The 18,216-nt window shown below is 38.0% G+C and overlaps 1 protein-coding gene across 4 annotated transcripts in view; it reads left to right on the top strand.

Moving 5' to 3' along the window:
- The window catches only part of PLEKHG1 (pleckstrin homology and RhoGEF domain containing G1), a 135,447-nt gene that overhangs the window by 28,358 nt on the left and 88,873 nt on the right, over nt 1–18,216 (top strand). For 3 of the 4 annotated variants that reach the window (XM_021390175.1, XM_021390176.1, XM_021390174.1), the window contains exon 3: nt 10,019–10,093. The exons of the other annotated variant lie outside the window; for it this stretch is intronic. In XM_021390175.1, coding sequence (XP_021245850.1) covers nt 10,045–10,093 — 49 coding nt within the window. In that variant the 5' untranslated portion in view covers nt 10,019–10,044. The remainder of the gene's footprint in view (nt 1–10,018; nt 10,094–18,216) is intronic. 4 annotated transcript variants of the gene reach the window in all.

Here is an 18,216-nt window from a genome sequence, read left to right on the forward strand (position 1 = left end):
CACACTTCAACAGTTGTGCTCTGGCGAGTTTTGATAAATAATGTAGTGTTTTTACAGGAAATGTCCCAATCTGAGTTATGAGGCCACTCGTTCTGACAACTTATAAGTGAGTGTGCGCAGTGCTGTTAGTTTATCTTTTACTAATTTCCGCATATTTCCATGTGTATGCAGTGTGCATATAAATAAGTATGTACACCCAGACTTACATGCCTATGCAGCAGGGAGAAGGAGAAGTTGAAGAAGCATGCAGCGGTCCTACCACCGACCTCCATCACCAGGGCTGGAAGGCAGCCAGCAGCAGCACTTGGATAGCTGGAACATGTCAGGGTTGAGAAAGCTTTATCCGTTGAATGTTTTACGGCCTTTGTGCCCTTGTTTTCCTAATTTCGTGTACTCTGTGATGAAAACAAAACCCCAGACGTTTCCATTAATCACACTTTACTCCATGCAAAAAGTTGAATGGTCTTTTTCTGATGGCTGTAAGGAGAAAAACATGTTTTACAGGGTACATACATGCAAGTAACTTTGTTATGTGCGACTGTACTTTGACTAGCAGCTCAAATGACACTTTTGTGAAAAGCCAGCTTGGATTCTTTTTCTAATAATTTTAAAGCCCATCTCCCAACTCATCAGTAATACTACGCTCAGTCATACAAGTCCATTGCAATTGCAGGAAACTCGCAACTGGCTTTCAAGGAGCCCTTTTCCTGACAGTGAGTCAAATTGTATCCATTCCTTTCCCTGCAAATATAATGGAGTCAACGTTTCTTAAGGAGAGAAAATAACTCAGTGAAGGATCCAAGTGTAAGTGATAGTTATTCATTATCATGGCTTTAAGTAGGCTTCCCTTTTGTGAATAAGAGCCAGCAATGCCAAACCAAACATTCTAGTTTTTATTTTTTTTGGTCTAGCTTTCCAGAACAGTTTACAGATGAGGGGAAAAATATCTTTTCTTCTTGTTTACTTATTACAAAGTGGATGAACATTCAGGACAGTGCTGACATTTTGTCTTTTTCTAAGTATGATCTACTTTGGAAGTTTTGCTTTGTGCTGTCTTTTTTTCCCCCGTACAACAATGTACAAAGTTATTTCTTCAAAACTATATAGTGAAGCCAAATATATTACAAGCATTTTATTTAAGAGGTAAAACAGCATAATTAGAGTTGTTGCATACTAATCACTATTACTAGCAAAACTAAAGAAAACTGCTCCTTGAAAAATGTATGCATAAGATAAATCACATAAGTTGTGATTTTAGTTTGGTACAGTTGGCATTTTAGTTTGGTTTCTATTTTTCCCTACCTTTCTTTCTGGGAGACTTTCAGTAAGTTGGAGTGGAGTGGAGAGAAGAGACCCCTAAAATAGATGGCTCTAAAATGGATGCATCTCTATTTATATTCTCATAATGCATTGAGATATTTAGTAGGATTTGAGGATTTACTTTTGGATGCACCCTCTCTATTTCTTAAACTGTCTGCAACTGCGGTTTCAAGGTTTTACTAGTTTAGGGAGACTTTGTTCCCTGTCTCAGTGTTTTGACTCTGGCCGTACTCAGAATGAAAATAGTTACGAATTTTATTTGTCTCATAGATATTATCTTTTCTACTGACCTTAAAAATATCAAAGAACTTCTCTTTAAGAGGGCTATGAAGCCTTCATATAAGACACAATAAAATAAACAAACCCAGAAAAACTTTAGTTATTATCATAATTCTATGATTTCAGGAGAGGCTACCCTAAATAGTATGCACAGTCAGATGTCCTCACCAAGGTGACAGCAATGTTGCTTGCCTTTTTCTATATAGTAAGTGTGACAATGTTAGTGAGCTCTAGCTGGTTGTCAAGAAATGCTCTGGAGCAGAAATGGATATATGAAAATGAAGTGCCATAATGTGAAAGGCATGCAGACATGTTGAGTATGTTACTATGTGAGAACAAAATTCTTCAGATGTGTTTGAATCTGCACATAGGAATGGGTTTGAGTTCATTTAATGTTTTGTGTATACCTTGCATTCATTGTCATTTAACTTTCTTGCTGAGATTGCATTCTTTGTGTTGCAACAGCACCTTTTATTCCTTGCAGCTTGTTTTCATTTCATTTCCTCCTCTAGTTAAATGTGCAGCGGAATGATGAATTTGCACAACAGTGGTCTTTTCCAGGACAGAACATAGCGATATCCTAAGCATAGGGATCAAGCAAAAAGAGAAGCGCCTTAAGTGCTACCACACAACTTCCATAACAGAAAAGCAATTTGCAGCAGACTTAAAGCCTGTGAAAGCAGGTATCAGGTATTAGCCAAATCAGCACCTCTCCCATTGTATGAAGTTCAGGGCTTTGAAAAGGAATTTGTGCAACTCTGAGATCAGTGCTGCTGAAATTCTTTCCCTTCAGGTGCTTTTCCATAACCATGAGCGCTATAAAGCAACTTGTATTATTGCTGGAATTTGACAGGTTCTTATCCAGCTATGGAAGGAGGTTTTTTTGTGATTGCTTTACTGGTTGTGTATTTTTTTTTCCTCTTTTCTTTTTTTTTATTTTCCTTTGGAAACAGAGACCTTGTGCATCTGTAGTTGTTTTTGAAACTTTTCTTATGAGAAAGTGCACCTTACAAGGAGGGCAGATGGCACTGAAGAGCAGATTTCTTTGAGTAAGTGATAGTAGTAGTTGGTAGCTATGTCTTGCTACTGACTCTGCTTGTATGGCCTGTGTTAGGGTTTCTCTATAACTCTGTAAATATTTTGTGGCTGACATCTTTGTCCTGGTTTTCATTTTTTCCTTCAGAGTGTGTTTCAGGAACGCCCTGTGCTAAGCTATCTCACTCAAGTCTGTCTATTTTCTCAAGCTCACCTTCAAAAGAAGGTGTCCGTTGTGTCGGACTATGTGCACAAGTAAAATGTGATTTTGCTTGTTTGTATGGTTTTTTTTTTTTTTAACTTTTCTCAAGACCAAGGAGGGCTGCTGAGATTAATTTCACTGTACAAATGTATGAGAGAAGTAAGGTGTGTTTATGTATTTTGAAAAAATATAGAGTTCTTAGAATAGAATTCTAGTTTATTCTGATGATAGAAAGTTTTGAAATAAACAAAAGGTGATAGAATGGCTCAGCTAGTAGGCTATCTAAACTCAGATCCAGACTTAAGCACTTAGCAGGACAAATCAGACACCAGAAAGCTGTAGGGATTTGTAGCACTTGCTTGGCATGCTGACCAGAAGGGACAGGCAGTTTCAGCTGCACAAACTTGGTTTGTTTTTTTCACTGTAAGCAGTAGCTAGTGCCACCTGTGGGAGCTTTGCTGGTACAGGTGGTGTTAGGAAACCAGATGGGAATGTGCTATCAGAACTTTGCGTCACCACAGGAGAGGTATTAGGGTTTTTTTTTTTTTTTCTATCAGTTTGCTGGGGTATGACATGATTACAGGCAGCATAGGTCTGATCTCTAAGCAAGGTTACATGTTCAGAAGGTGATATTTTCAGGAATACTTACTAACAGATTATCTTTACAAGATAAAAATGATAGTGGTTAATTATACTAAAATAATTTCGTATAATCTGCACTAAAATGACTTGAGTTAGAAAACTGCTGCTTCTGCTGAGTTTCTAAATGGCTATGCTCTCTGCAGAGTCAACATATCAGAAGTAAATACATGTATTTCACCGTTAAAACCTTGTATCTTTCTGCTTAGGCTTTGAACTGACACTCCACACTGGCATTTGGGAGTGTACAGGTTATTTGATGGAATGTCAGTGGAGGTTTTGATCCCACAGAAGTCCCTGCAGAGAAGGCTTCCTCTTTGTTTCCCTTGGCAAGGCAGCAGCATATGGTGGTGTTAAGTAAGGAGTCTCACATCGTGTTGGGACACCAACCAAATGTCTCTTCAAGAAATTCATTCTGTACAAAGTTTGAAGGAGAAGATTCCGTGTCATGTTCCCTCCTAGACCTCATATCCTCTGATACTTTGCAAAAATTTGCTCTCTTGATTAGTAAAGTGAAACACAATGATTAGTTGCTAAACTCGATCTTTTAGTGGGTTTGAAAAACCATTGCCAAGTCTTGGGGCAGGACTCGAAATGGATTCAGAGCTGCAGGAGAGGCTGGAGGAGGAAGATGTATGTGTAGCAGTTAAACCGCAGAGGAGCCAACCAGCTCATTCCTTTTGCTGGAACGTTTGTGATGCTTTTCAGATTCAAAACCAGTGAATTACAGCAAACCAAAATGAAAGTGACAAGGGGAATTCTGTGATTTGGTCTTTGCTTGAGGGGAAAGAGTTGGGTATTTTTGGCTGCAGCTGCAGTTTGAACAATTGACTCCAGAAACTAGGCAGAGAACGCTGTAGCCTTGTGCCGTTTTGAACAAAGGTGGAGGAGAGGTTATGTTGCCATGACTTTCACTGATAGGGCAAATGAGATGCAAAGAAAGTTTTGTTCCTTCTAGTCAGTGTAGTTCAGATGATTTTGTTCAAACCAGCTCATCTCTTGGTACAGTTGCTGTAGTGTCACTCTTGCAGCCTTTTTTTTTGTGGGAAATGAGGTGCTAGGGAGACCTGCTTTGGCTGTGGGACATCTTATCCCCTTCTCCTCAGCCACAAAATAGGGCTTGGAATGCTTCAGTGTGTGTTTTGATGCAGGGGAAAAAAAGGCTGAGAGATTTTTGTGGGAGAGAACTGTAGGAGAAGGGAAGCAGTAACTCACACCCACATCCAGAGCTCTGCTGGAAGGGAATGAAAGGAGCCATTAGAATTCTGTGCAGTTTTGAAGAACTAAATGCTAACTTGAAACAACACTTTAATCTTAAACAAGTACTGCTATGTTTCTTAGAAAGATTGAGTGATGATGGTGCATAGGCACATCAGCAAGGCTTAATGGCATGCAGTGTCCTCATAATTTCTGTCCTTTCTTTCCATGATATTTAGAGTTTCTTTCAGTGTCATCTCTTGGTTCATGTGAAAGAACTGTGTTAGTGTTCGCATGCGATCTAGCTTTCATGGTTTATGTGACCTTGGATCAAAGCTATTCTCATGGGTTTCAGAGCAGTAATGCTTCTGGTCCAGAAGGGAATTTGAAGGCAAACAAATTGCTAAAAACTGTATCTAGGACGGATGTTCTTATTCTCTAACAAAGACGTATGCAGCCTTTAACAGCAAAATGTCAAGTTCTGGTTGCACTACTGTGGGTGAGATTTTTGCAATAGCTTTCCTTGGAATCTGGAGTTCGTCCTGTAGCCTGTGACTTTCGGAGTGCTGTTTTTGGTCATCCGAGTGATACAGCTCTCAGAAACACATCCACCTGAGAAGTGTATCACTCTGTGCAGGCTGTGTGTGGACATCTGAACTTTCTTGTTAATTTGCAGAATATTTTGCATCAAGAAAACTACAAATAGTCCCTTTGTCCCAAGCTAGTCTTACACTTTTTTTTTAAAGTTGTTGCAGGAAGAATTCATCCAAATGTTACTTAAAAATAAAAGAGCAGATGGTTTTACTATTTACAGTGTTGTGTGTAATATGGAACAACAGGAATTCTGCTGTTTCACATGTATTAATCTGTATTTGTGGCTGTTTAATCTATGAAATGCTACATCTGAAAATAAAAGACGATATTTTAAAGGAATACCCCTGCTGATCATGAATAAAGCGGCTACAGCAGGAGCAGGTCTTAATATTAGTAATGCTGGTTGTGCCTCTGGAAGACTGGAAAGAAATGCATTGCCTATTTAAGGCTCTGAGTGTTGAAAGGTTTCGAAGAAATCCAATCAGCTTCTTTGAATGTGATCACTTCCAGATCTTTGGAACAGATGCAGCATAGAGGCTAGTGATGTGACACAAAGGAGGAGGTTCTGGTTAGATTTTGGTTGGTGATGTTAGTTGTTCAACACAAATACATATTTGGGTTCCATTCATACCACTGCAAATAATGTTGTGATCAGCAATAGTATCTTTCAAGATGCTTGACAATTTTTTAGAGTACAGCAGTAAGTTGCTAAGAGAGCAAAAATAGAACAGAAATCTTGTCTCTAGTGAGAATTACTCCATGAAATTTAAAAATTCAGTACTTCAGTTTATAGTTATTTTCAATAGCTAGGAAATATTATACTTATATATTTTTGGCAAGGCATGGTCAGTTTAAGAGACCAGGACTGTACTTGTCTGTGAAGTACAGGTATTGCGTATTTTTCCACAGCATGCATTTTTTTGAAATATTTTACTATCAGTTGTGTTCTATAAATTTGAACATTTTCTCATGAATTTGGTTATTACATGTTATTGATTTTGACTCTGTGTTTAAAGGGAATAAAGTCTTATATTTTTCATAAAATCAAAATTAAAAAAAAAGTCATTTTTTAAAAGAAGGATTTTAAAAGCAAACCAATCTACTAAAAGGAACAACGAATCTCTTGAATTAGGACCTCCCAATATGCCTATTTGGGTGGCCCTGGATGATTATGGCCTGTGAAAATGCATGGTCATACGTCTGAATATTTTTGGTTACTCTTAAAAGATTTGCCTAATTAAGAAATGTAAATGGTAGGGCTGTGTTTATTCATAAGTTCTGAATACGTACATATTTCAAGTTCTCTTTCTGGGATGCTCTGTGGAAAAACTGCTTAGGCAAAAGCACCAAGTACCTCGTGGATGATGGGAATAGCTGGGCCAAAGGTGCAGAGACAATTTAAAGATGTGTTGATAATTATATTAAGAATTTTTGGAAGGATCTAACAGAAATGGTTTTTATGGTCCTTCATATGATTGGTCCTGAAATCAGTAGTACCAGTAATAATAACCCAAAGTTTGCAATAAAGCTATTTGAATAAATGGAGCTTGATTGTTTGGCAAGAGCAAAAGAATTATGTGCATTCTTTTACATCTTGCTAGGAAGTTTTTACTCCAAGTGGTGCTTCTCTGCTGCATTTTTACATCAGCCCTACATAGCCCTATTGTGAAAGGAGAAACTTACATTTCTGCTGATGAATACTATTTATCAAAGATTTCCTTCCTAGATTAAAATGATGAACTTCATTATTCCTTTACTGATTTATTTATAAACATATGGTTTTTGAGTCATTGAAACTTGGCATGTTACAGGAAAAGGGGGCAGAGTTCTGTGTTTCTTTAAATTTCTTCCTTCCAATAGATTTACTATACCTCTCAGAGAATAAAACAAAAGCAAAACAAACCTTAAAGGAAATACGTTCATCTGCATTATGTGAAGAGAAAACTTGGTTACTTGTTAAAATGGCTAGGAGTGATGAAGTTGTCCTTTTTCTCATAAGGGAAAAAAAACTGTGGATTTTCCAGTTTAGTATATTTTGCAATTTCTAGCTACAGTATGGAAACAATTTGCATTAATGATAGAGAAAGGAAGGAAAACAGATTTTTTAGATTGTAAAATACGTAATTTCCATGTTTTTAATGAATTCTCTTAAAATACTGTTCTGTGTCACATAATTGACTTCACTTTACAGATGGAACTTGAAAAATTACTCACAATGCTATAGGATAATGCTGAAGACCATGCTGGTAGTGTCAAGTCTGCATGCCATTGAACTGTTTTGATGTTCCTAATCTCCTGTGCAATTTAGAAAAAAACGGGGAATGGCAACACATTTCCTAGGCCGTTTCTTTGCTGAAAACCATTACAGATAGTGAAGTGTTTCTAGATGATATTCTGAAGATGTGTTTTTTGAGGAACACAACTGACTTTCTTCAATGTGGTATATACTTGCTATATCTTATTGTAGTGCAGAATTGCTAAACTGGAAAATCTGTGAAGAGCAATTTGTGGGATAGGAATTTTCAAATTTCCTCATATTGTCTGAATAAATTTTTGAAGCAGAGCACTACTGTAACTATGGGAAGTCTGAGCCTGTTCAATTAATACCCTTTGTGTGCAGTAATTAAATGATCCTGCTTTCAATTTACCGTTCTGTTGCTGAAAATGCCAAGATCATTCAGTGCCCATTTGAACCCTGTTGGATTTTGTGCAGGAAATGATAGGTCGTGCTTGACAGAGAGATGAACACAGGCACTCCATTAAATTCATGATGAGTGAGTGTTGGTAGGTGTCCTACTTTAAGAGTAAATCTTTCTGATACTGACCTTGGATGACAAAAAAGCAAGGGGATAACTTCTTCACAAAATTGGGTAGAAGAAAATGTTGGCCTACATTAGGCAAGGAAGCTTGTACTTGCATAAATAAAAGCTGGGGCAGAACAGGCCAGAAAAAATAAGTTATTGCCACTTTTATGTCATTAATCTGTCAGTAAGTTACTCTCTGAGCATTTTCATGGTGAAATCTACTTGCATATTTACGTTAATTCTACGCAACCCAAAACAATAAAAAAAAAACAGAAAACAAATACACAAATATCCATGTTTTATTATTTTAAACACGCAGCACCCTGAATTTGCAATACAAAACAATTTATTTAAAATGTAGATTTTATAGAAACCATTTATTTTAGTTTGAAATGAATCACAGAATTAGATACACACTGTTGTTATTGGTGTGATTTCTTAGTTCAAATGTACCATAGGATTAACTAGTTTCTAGCATCTTTTCTAGTCAATCACTGAGTGAGTGGAATTATGAAGTGATACAATATTCACAAATATGTATTGCATCATTGAATATATAGGGTTGGATGAGCTTGCCAAGTTTTAGAGCTAGTTGATGTATTAATTCTAGCTGACTGCTTAGTGACGATAAGCACAGATAATTAACTTGGAGGAATTTGTTTGAGCAATAGACTATTCTTTTAATACCGTTTGGTGTGTATGTTTCATTTTTTCAGCAAATTTATAAAGGAATTTTGGAGACCGTTAAATATTTATAGTTACCTCAATTCTCTGTTGAGGACATACACATTTATTCACTTTGTGACACTGTCCCACTGTCATTTGTGAACTCGGGTGCAAGGACTTTTAGAAGGGATTATCTAACATACTGTAAGCATTATCACTATCAATTTTAGGGAGCAGAGAAAACTTTTTGGCTAGGTCCAAATGTTTGGTATGTGTCATGTTCTGCAAATGGAGCACCTGAGTTAAGGACAAAGTTGCTTCATCAGCGGTAATTCCTGAGAAAGAGCTGAGAGATTTTATCTTGAGTAGAGATGAACTGGCTGATGTAGAAAGTCACATGCAGTGGAGTTCCTATCAGCTAAATATGAATTAGCTGAACTAATGAAATCTTAGGATGTGTTAGTGGATCAGAGCTTTAGATGTGTCTACTGTATCTCTAAACTTTGAAAAATACGTGAATAAAGTATGACAAATATAATTGCATAGGTTAGCACACCTGAAATTCTAATAGTGACTTAAATTGCTTAAGAAATCCTACATTTTCGGTATAGTTTGCATATTGTAAACTCAATTCCTTTATTGGATGCTGGTGTAGAAATGTTTTAATTCGAGTTTCGGTGATAGGATTCAAAACTGGACATATGAATTTGAGAGCAAAGTAATTGCACAGGAAATAAAATGTTTATCTTTTATTACTATTCAGTCTCTGCTTTACTGGAGGATGGGTTTGGGAGGTCTCCCAGAACCTTGTGTCTGACGAGCGTCTAAATTCTATGTGGAATCAGCTCTGTTGTGTCAACAGTGCTAGAAACAGGAAAGTTCAGCAAATTCATTAACTTCAGCAGCACGTGGGTGTAAGCAACTCTTTTGTCCCAGTTCATAGACTTCCAGCTAGAAACTCTCTCTTGACTGAGTGGAAATAACCAAGCTTAAAGACTGAGATCTACCAGATGTAATTAGTGCTTTCAGTCTACTATTGTGATTTATGAAAAGGTCCTTTTGTGCTTACCTATTAATAAATACCACTGTATTTATTCACATCCGCATTACATTCTACTGAACAGTATTGTAGATAAAGTCTAGGGAGTTTTATTTATTTACGTATCTTACATCTAAACATGGAAATGATGAAATCTGAAAATTCATCCTGCATGGGGCAGTGGAGTGCCCAACTGCAATGTTCTGATTTTGATTGAGATGAAATTTATTTTATGTCCATTAGGGTTTACTAAGCCTGTCTCTGCTGAGATGCCAGATAAAACACCAGGTGGTGCAGAACCTGTCCCCAGGAGTGAAGGTGAGTAGTTTTCTTTCCTTCAGAAACCTTTTATTTCCATGAAGAGTCATGATTTTTGAGAAAAATTGAAAATTAAAATGTTTCTTTTTTCTGACCTTAACCTTGAGAGAGAGTTGAGATGACTTAGTCTGAACATATTATCTTAATAGCAGTAAATTTTCACTTTTTTTTGTGTGATCTTTCTCCTCCTCCCTGACTCATTATCCTCAATAATACTGCAGTGCATAAAGACACCTAGGGAGAACCAGTGGGCTGCTAGGATTGCGCCTTCGGAGAAGTTTTATCCCATTTAAATAAGGAGCTCTTGTGGAATAAGGTCCAATTTTTGTATGGGACACTTAAGCCTCATAAAACCTAAGCTGACAATTGTGAGATGACTGATACAAAGAGGAAGTGTGTATCAGCAACTTCTCTTGAAACAGGGAAATCTTAAAGCATTCAAACATTCAATCTTTCTGAGAATTAGACACCTTTGAAATTCAGCAAGTCCAGACACTGCCTTGAGGATCTTGTTCAATACCTTGTGAGTTTTAGACTATTTGCATCTTAAAAAGGTGTAATGGAATGTAAAAATTAAGCAAATCTTGCAAAATATTCACAGAGCTTTCAAGGTGGCCACCAACTAAAGAAAACTTTGGAGTAGAAGGACACTTGTTTGCATGGCTGAGTGGTGGCATGGGGTTCAAGGACAGAAAATGAGGGTCTTAAATGTACAAATATCTGTATGCTTGTTTACTGGTTTTGCCTGAGATACAGTTCATTTTCTTCATAGTAGCTGATATGGTGCTACATTTTGAATTTGTGGAGGAAACAGTGCTGATACCACACCAATGCTTTAGTTGTGTCAGACCAGTGCTTGCATAGAGCCAAGGACTTCTCTGCTTCTCATGCTGCCCTGCCAGTTAGGAGGCTGGCTTTGCACAAGAAGCTGTGAGGAGACAGAACCAGGACAGCTGACCCCAAATGATCCAAAGGGATATTCCATACCACATGGTATCATGCTGAATAGTAAAACTGGAGGGGGAAGTTTGCCAGGGCTGTCATTGCTTGGGGAAGAACTGGACTTTGGTAAACTAGTGGTGAAAAATTGCTTTTCTTAATTTTTAGTTTTTCTTTTTTTTTTTTCCCTTCTATTTTCTTATAAACCTGTCCTTATTTCAATGCATGAGTTTTCTTATTTTTGCTGTTCTGATTCTCTTCCTGCCGGGGCTACTGAGAGAGCAGCTCTGCAGGGCTACACTGGCTCCTGAGGTTAACCTACAGCACATGGGCAAGGTGTTTCGATTACTCTTGCAAGACTGGCTTCACGTAGACATATGGTGGCTGCTATGAAACTGAATGTATAACTTAATAAAGCACAGGTAATGAAAATGTTGCAGTAGAAAAGTATGTGTGCTGTATTCCTGAAACTGGGGCACTGGAATATGTTGCCCAGAGAGGTTGTGGAGTCTCCTTCTATGGAGACATTCAAGACCCATCTGGACTCCTCCTACCTGTCTGACGTATTGTAGGGTACAAGCTTAGGCGGGGAGGTTGGACTCAATCTCTTGAAGTCCCTTCCAAAACCTGAAATTCTGTAATTCTGTGTGATTCTGTTCTTCTGTGTGAACTTGTGTAACTGTGGGACATTGCATTGCTATGCAAGGGGCACCTGCATGAATTAAAATCTTTGCTTCCTTTCCCATAGAACTTCGTCTGCAGCTACCCTTTATGCTTTACTGCTGCACATTTTCAAGCTTTTTGTGTTGTTTAGTAGCTTCTGATACCTCTTTAGTTAAGCAGACGAATAATAAAATGTCCTGCAAGTTATCAGGGAAAGCTAAAGCTGGAAAGATTTCTGACTCCAAATTCAATTACAGATATTAAGGATACCACAATTAAATTCTTCTCTGTTTATGATTCATTTTAAAAAAAAATGAATCCTAAGTTGTCTGTTTTGATGTAATTCATGAAAAATTCTTGTGAATTGATATCTTCCATATACTGGAAGAGAGATCAGAAATGATCATCTGAGTCATTAAGAAACTGCATATAAGGTTGCATGACTGTGTTTGTTGTAGTGTAAAGGAATATATGGATATATATGTATGTAGAAATGTATTTGTACATATGCACCTATATATACTTTGTCTTAAACCATGGGATCCTAAGGAAACTGTTCCCAATTGATGGCTTTGAGTGCCAGGTGTCTGGCACGTGTAGCTACAGGGCTCCCTGGGCAATGGATGTGAACATGGCTGGGTCTTTTTGGGCATGCTGCACTTCACCTTTAATATTTTATCTTCAGAAATCAGCTATCTTTTTCCATCCTTTTTATTTTCCGATAACATTGACATTCCCTTCCTCTCTAATCTAATATATCAGGCTTTTGACACAGGAATGAGAAACCTGAAAAGTAGATAAGCTTTTTGCCTATGGAAATTACCTTTGTACATTTTGTGGTGAACAGTATGTTGGTTTTCACAACATTCTATGTTCTATGAACCACCAGTGTGAGGGAAAAAAACTGAATAACTTGAGCAACTTGTAGCATTGTTATCTAGATTGAAATAACACATCCTCATGTACTTGGTCAACAACTGCAGTAACTGACCTAAGTAAAAAATTCATACAATAAAATGTAACTAATTAAGCGTGCAAGATAATAATGACTCTTCATTTTTGAATTCATTATTGTATTTTGTTGCAGTTATTAGCTTACAAAGTTCTTCAAGTGGATTGTTTTAAAATATTATTTAACACAAAATACTTAGTGAAGCAAAACATAGGTTAATCTGTATGCTTTGCTTTTAATCACTTATGAAATTAATCTTTTCCTCTTAACAATATGAAATAATGAATAATAATGAATTTTCACTTATAAGAGTCATATTTTATCCTGATTTTAATGTTCTCTTCAAGACAAAACATACTGCTGGTGTTTTCTAATGATACAAGTTAAAATTTCTACACTTTGAGAGGTTATTTCCGTAAATACTATTAAAGAACATTATGGTACTGTTTGCTCAAAAGAATTGCCAGGCATGTTTCTTTAGCTACTCTAGCACTGACGTGTAAGATAAACTTCCATAGTCTTTGATCACATGCATCTCTTTGTTTACTCAGCGTTTATACAGCTTACTAGTAAACAGGAATGTTTCACTGGTCCAAAGTATGACCAAGTCAGAAATCAAAAGTGAGTGTTTAATTTTTCAAGGTTGAAGCATCACTGCTAATTATGTGGATAAACATTTCTGTGAATTGTATTAATTATTTCCAGACATCTTATTTTTTTCCAAAGAAATATTTATTCTATGAGTGGCCTTTAAAAAAGGTGTATTTGTTGTTGCAAATGTCTGACAATTAGCGTTTCACATTTATAAGGGTCAAGTTGAGTTGACCAAGTGTTGGCAAGATAACAGATTATCTGGAAAGTTTTTAAAAGTCAGTGTTGCTTTAACCTAGCAGTGCCCCTCCCTGCGTCTCACCCAGTGACCCACTGCTCCATATGCTCTGGTTAAATCATGAGGCACATAGAAGCGGACAATTGAGAAATGAGTTTCCTGTAATTAAGTTTCTGTAACTTAGTCCTTGACTTGAGGGTCCCCAGTGAGTGGGCAGATTATTTGCTTTACTGTTGCCTCTTCTGTCAAACCCTTTTGAGTCAACACTTACATTTATAAATGTCACCCCTTGCTTTGTGCTGTAGGTTAAAAAAACCGGTACCTAGAGGTTCTGTGGTCACAAAGATGTAGGGGTGTGTGTGTCACATGTGAGAAATATTTTCCAAGAAGGTTGTGTAGCTATCAAGGAGCGGCAGACAAGTAAATTAACACAAGAAACTCCTCCACGATCCACATATTTGGAAACATATCCATGTTTCTTAACTGTTTTCCTACAGCAAAGCTATTATATTCTATTTACAATGGATGCATTTAGAACAATGTCCTATGTCAATACTAGGAAGTGGATTGAGTGTATTTCTGTTTTAGCTTGCAAAGGAATTAGCACTTGTTCTGCTCATGTTTGCTGAATAGTCACTTTTAAACTTGTGGTTTAGTTAACACTTAGCAATGAGACCGTGACAGGAGTATCTCACCCCTTGTGCAAATTCCTCCTCTTGCACTTGGAGGAAAGGCTCCTGTCATTCCCAGCCCTACTCATAATGGTGTTTGGAGCTGGGAAATTGGTCATCTGCAAAAATTTAGGGGAATGCTTGTAGATTTTTCATCTACATTTTCTTTCAGGGGAATGATAGTAGACTTTTCATCATGAACTATCAACCTTAGGGAATAAATTTATTGATTGGTATCTTAAGAAAATGCCTCTGATACTAAAAGGCCTGTGTGACTGAGTACTTCATCCTGTGGATTTCAGATTTTTTCTTTTTGTCGTGATACCTTTGAACAGCTGTTCATATCACAGCTAGGACTGGTCGAAAGAAAGTAGATGTTGTTTACCTTGGTAGATGTTTGGAAGGCTCCTGGGCTCAAAGTTATTGTGGTGTTAGTCAAATGCCTCCTGAGAAGTAGTTTTACGCAAATACTTAGAAGGTTAAACAGGGGAAATCTTTTATGAGGTTTCTCCAGTCAGTTTCTCTGGGTGCTTTTCTACGCCTTAAGAAGCAGAAATCTTTGAAGAGAAAGATGTGAGGAAGTTAACTTCCCCTCAACACTTCCTTCTCCATCTCTCTCCCCACCTTCTTTCATTAGGCAAGTTCCATTAGTTCCCCCAGCTGGACCCTCCCTTACTGTCTTTGTGTTTCGTGCTAGCATCCTGAAGGAAACTCATGCTACACCTGTGCTTTGTAAACAGGCACTGACAAATCCCACTGGACAGCAAGGTGACATCATTGCAAAGCTTCCTATAGTAACAGCAGTGTTTTTCCTTGCATTGTGTACCTGATGACACTAGTGGGAGCCTACCAGCTGTTACTGTTATTTGTGGTAACACTCATTTAGCTTCATAATCCTTCTGACATATGTTTGCAAGCTATTTTGGCTGTAATGTGTGATGTGTTGCACAGAGAAAGCATGCGAGCACAGCCAGGTCAGGCTACAAACTGCCCAATGGATCATACACTTCACATGCATTGAAGAAAATGCAAAAAGTAGCGTAATTTATGTCTTTACATTTTGCTAAGACTTTTTCTTTCATAGCAGGAGTGCCAGGGGAAGTTCAGGTTAGCAGATGCTGAGTGTTGCCTCCTGTGCAGAGCTGCAGATGCTTTCACTGGATACACAGCAATTAACTGGTATATTTATGGAGAGAGTTGCTGTTACACTTTACTATTGCTATACCACATTTCAGGAATTAACAAATTAACTGGGACAATGAAAAATCTTTTATAAAGCTTTTACTGATCATAAGTGTATGTGAAGTTGCAAATACAGATACCAACTTTTTACATGGTCTGGTAGTGACAGTACAAGGAGGAATGCCCTTAAACTTAAAAAGGGGAGATTTACGTTAGATGTTAGGTGGAAATTCTCCGAGGGAGGTGAGACATTGACACAGGCTGTCCAGAGAAGCTGTGTATGCCCCATACCTGGAGATGTTCAGGGTCAGATTGGATGGGGCCCTGGGGCAGCCTGAGCTGGTTGGTGGCAACCCTGCCTGTGGCAGGGGGGATCAGAATGGATGGGCTTTAAGGTCCCTTCTAAGACAAGTCATTCTGTGATTCTATGAACTGTGGTAATAGCTCAGTGTAGGTTTGATGGTTTATTGCTGGACTAAGATGGGAGCAAAAATATCTATGCACTGTTGGGTGGTGATTATATAATTTACTTACCTGCCCCTGTTCCCTGGAACCAGTTTGTTTTTATTCCTTGCTCCTTTCTGTGCTTCCTGTAGCTTGTTACTGCCTAACTGAGGGGTAGAAACATCCAGAATACACAGTGTTTGCTGTGAGACTTAAACCCACTGTGCTGTTACGTGCGCAAAAACTTGTGGCCATTGGATAACATTAGATATGTGAGATTCAGCTTAAAAGGCTATGACTATTTATGCAGAAGTTGTTAGATTTTGTGTACTCCCCTGCCAAAAGTAGTGTGAATGTTGAAAATCATGTGAGTTGAATGCTGAAATTCATGTGAGTTGAAGGGGAGACCAAAGAAATTTCTGGAAAAAGAGCTCCAAATAGAAAAGCCACAGCAAACCAAGGAAATCCCTTTAGCTGAAAATAGTTAGAAGATAGAAGAATGTTGAGATGAAATATTATCATAGAATGGTTTAGGTTGGAGGGGACCTTTAAGATCAACAAGTTCCAACCCTCTTGCTGTGGGCGGGGATGCCTCCCTCTAGACCAGGTTGCTCAAAGCCCCATCCAGCCCGGCCTTGAGTGCTTCCAGGAAGGGGGCATCCACAGCCTCTCTGGGTAACCTGTTCCAGTGTCTCACCACCCTCACAGTACAGAATTTCTTCCTAATATCTAGTCTAAATCTACCCTCTTGCAGTTTAAAGCCATTTCCCCTCATCGTGTTGCTACATGCCATTATAAAAAGTCCCTCCCCAGATTTCCTGTAGGCTCCCTTCAGGTACTGGAAGGCCACTATAAGGACTCCCCATGGTCTTCTCCAGGCTGAAGATCCCCAACTCTCTCAGCCTGTCCTCACAGGGGATGTGTTTGGCTATGTTCTTACTGTCCCCAACAATATAATCTTCATGTACTGCATTATTTTTCCTTAGTTACTATTTGTAGTCTGATTTCGTAGCTTCATTTAATCCCTAAGATTTCATACCTCGAAGGAAGACAAAGTGTCTATATGAGGACAGTATCTGAAATTCTTAACCTTAGAGGTGGTGAAGCCAAGCAAGTTTGAAATTTGACAGAATGGGAGAATAGAAAAGCAGAAAGGCAGGGTATTTGGATATTCTATTTCTGACTCCTCACTGCTAAGTCACTGGGCCATGCTAGATCCTACTTCCATTCTCAGTTGCCAATAGGATGTTATCTGGTTGTGCTCTTCACGCTTCCAGAGCTCAGCAGGGTGAAGAGGGGAGCAGGCAGCAGTGGCTGTATCAACCTTCATCTCAGGCAATGAAGGGTGTTGAGAGACAGACTGTTCTGGGCAATGTGAAATGACTGATTACAGTGGAGCCTGCTCTTCATAAGAAGATGCAGCTGCTGTAATGTCCTGGTTAAGTCACAGGTTACAAAGGTTAGATATTAACTGGTACGCTAACTTGTTCTTTGGGTGCCCAGCAGTTTCCCTGGTGCCCTGGTTGGCTGGTGCCCAGCCAGAGACTGGTGCTTCAGTGGTCTGCCAGTTATGTTCCTTTTATCAGGTAAGGAAGGCTTATTGTGGCCTCAGCTGTTTAAACCTGAGCTTTGGAAAATGGTGTGTGCTTTGTTGGTGTGTTTGGGGTTTTGTTTGTTTGTTTTTAGCTTTTATTGATGATCCCACTTTTAAAGAATTGCTTTTATTCTTCTATCTCAGTGGTAATTAATTGGTAGTTCTGAAGCAATTAAGTAGTATAGCACTTGAGTTTGGTGCATTTCTTGCTTTTCTATAAATAAGTAATAAAAATATTGTTTCATGATTTACAAATACCGTGCACATATTAAATAATCACCTGTGAGTAATGCAATATATTGAATGCAGCTTGCATGAAACAGTGAAGTATGAACTGACATTCGGAAAACTACATTGTTTCTTTGAAGCTTTTGGCCTAATTTACTTCTAAATTGATGTTCCAAGATGAGAGAAGTCTGAAACAATTCAAACATTTTGGAAGGAGCAGAGGTTCCTTCTTAAGGTGAAGAAGCAAGTGCTGTACTAATTTTCTGTGCATTCTAGTGTAAATGTTCTTCTCAACTGGATGCTATATTAAACAAATTGAAAATGGCCTAACCGCAAGCTTTTTTTTTAAAAAAAAAAAAAAAGAAAAGAAACAAACAAAAAAAAACACATCACATTTAGGCTGCAAAGACCAACTTGTCCATCAGGCTGAATTAAAGCTGATCTTGCTCACCCAGAGTATAGCATTTCCAGAGAAATGTTTAATTTTATAATTCTCAACTGTATCACATTTACATAATAAACAACTCCACCATCGAAATGCATGGAGCCTAAAGGTAGAACACGTGGATTCCATAAAGGACTTCTCAGCATCTGCTTTCCTGATCAAAACAAAAATGTTGT

Source organism: Numida meleagris, chromosome 3, assembly GCF_002078875.1.
Source record: "Numida meleagris isolate 19003 breed g44 Domestic line chromosome 3, NumMel1.0, whole genome shotgun sequence".
NCBI lineage: Eukaryota > Metazoa > Chordata > Aves > Galliformes > Numididae > Numida > Numida meleagris.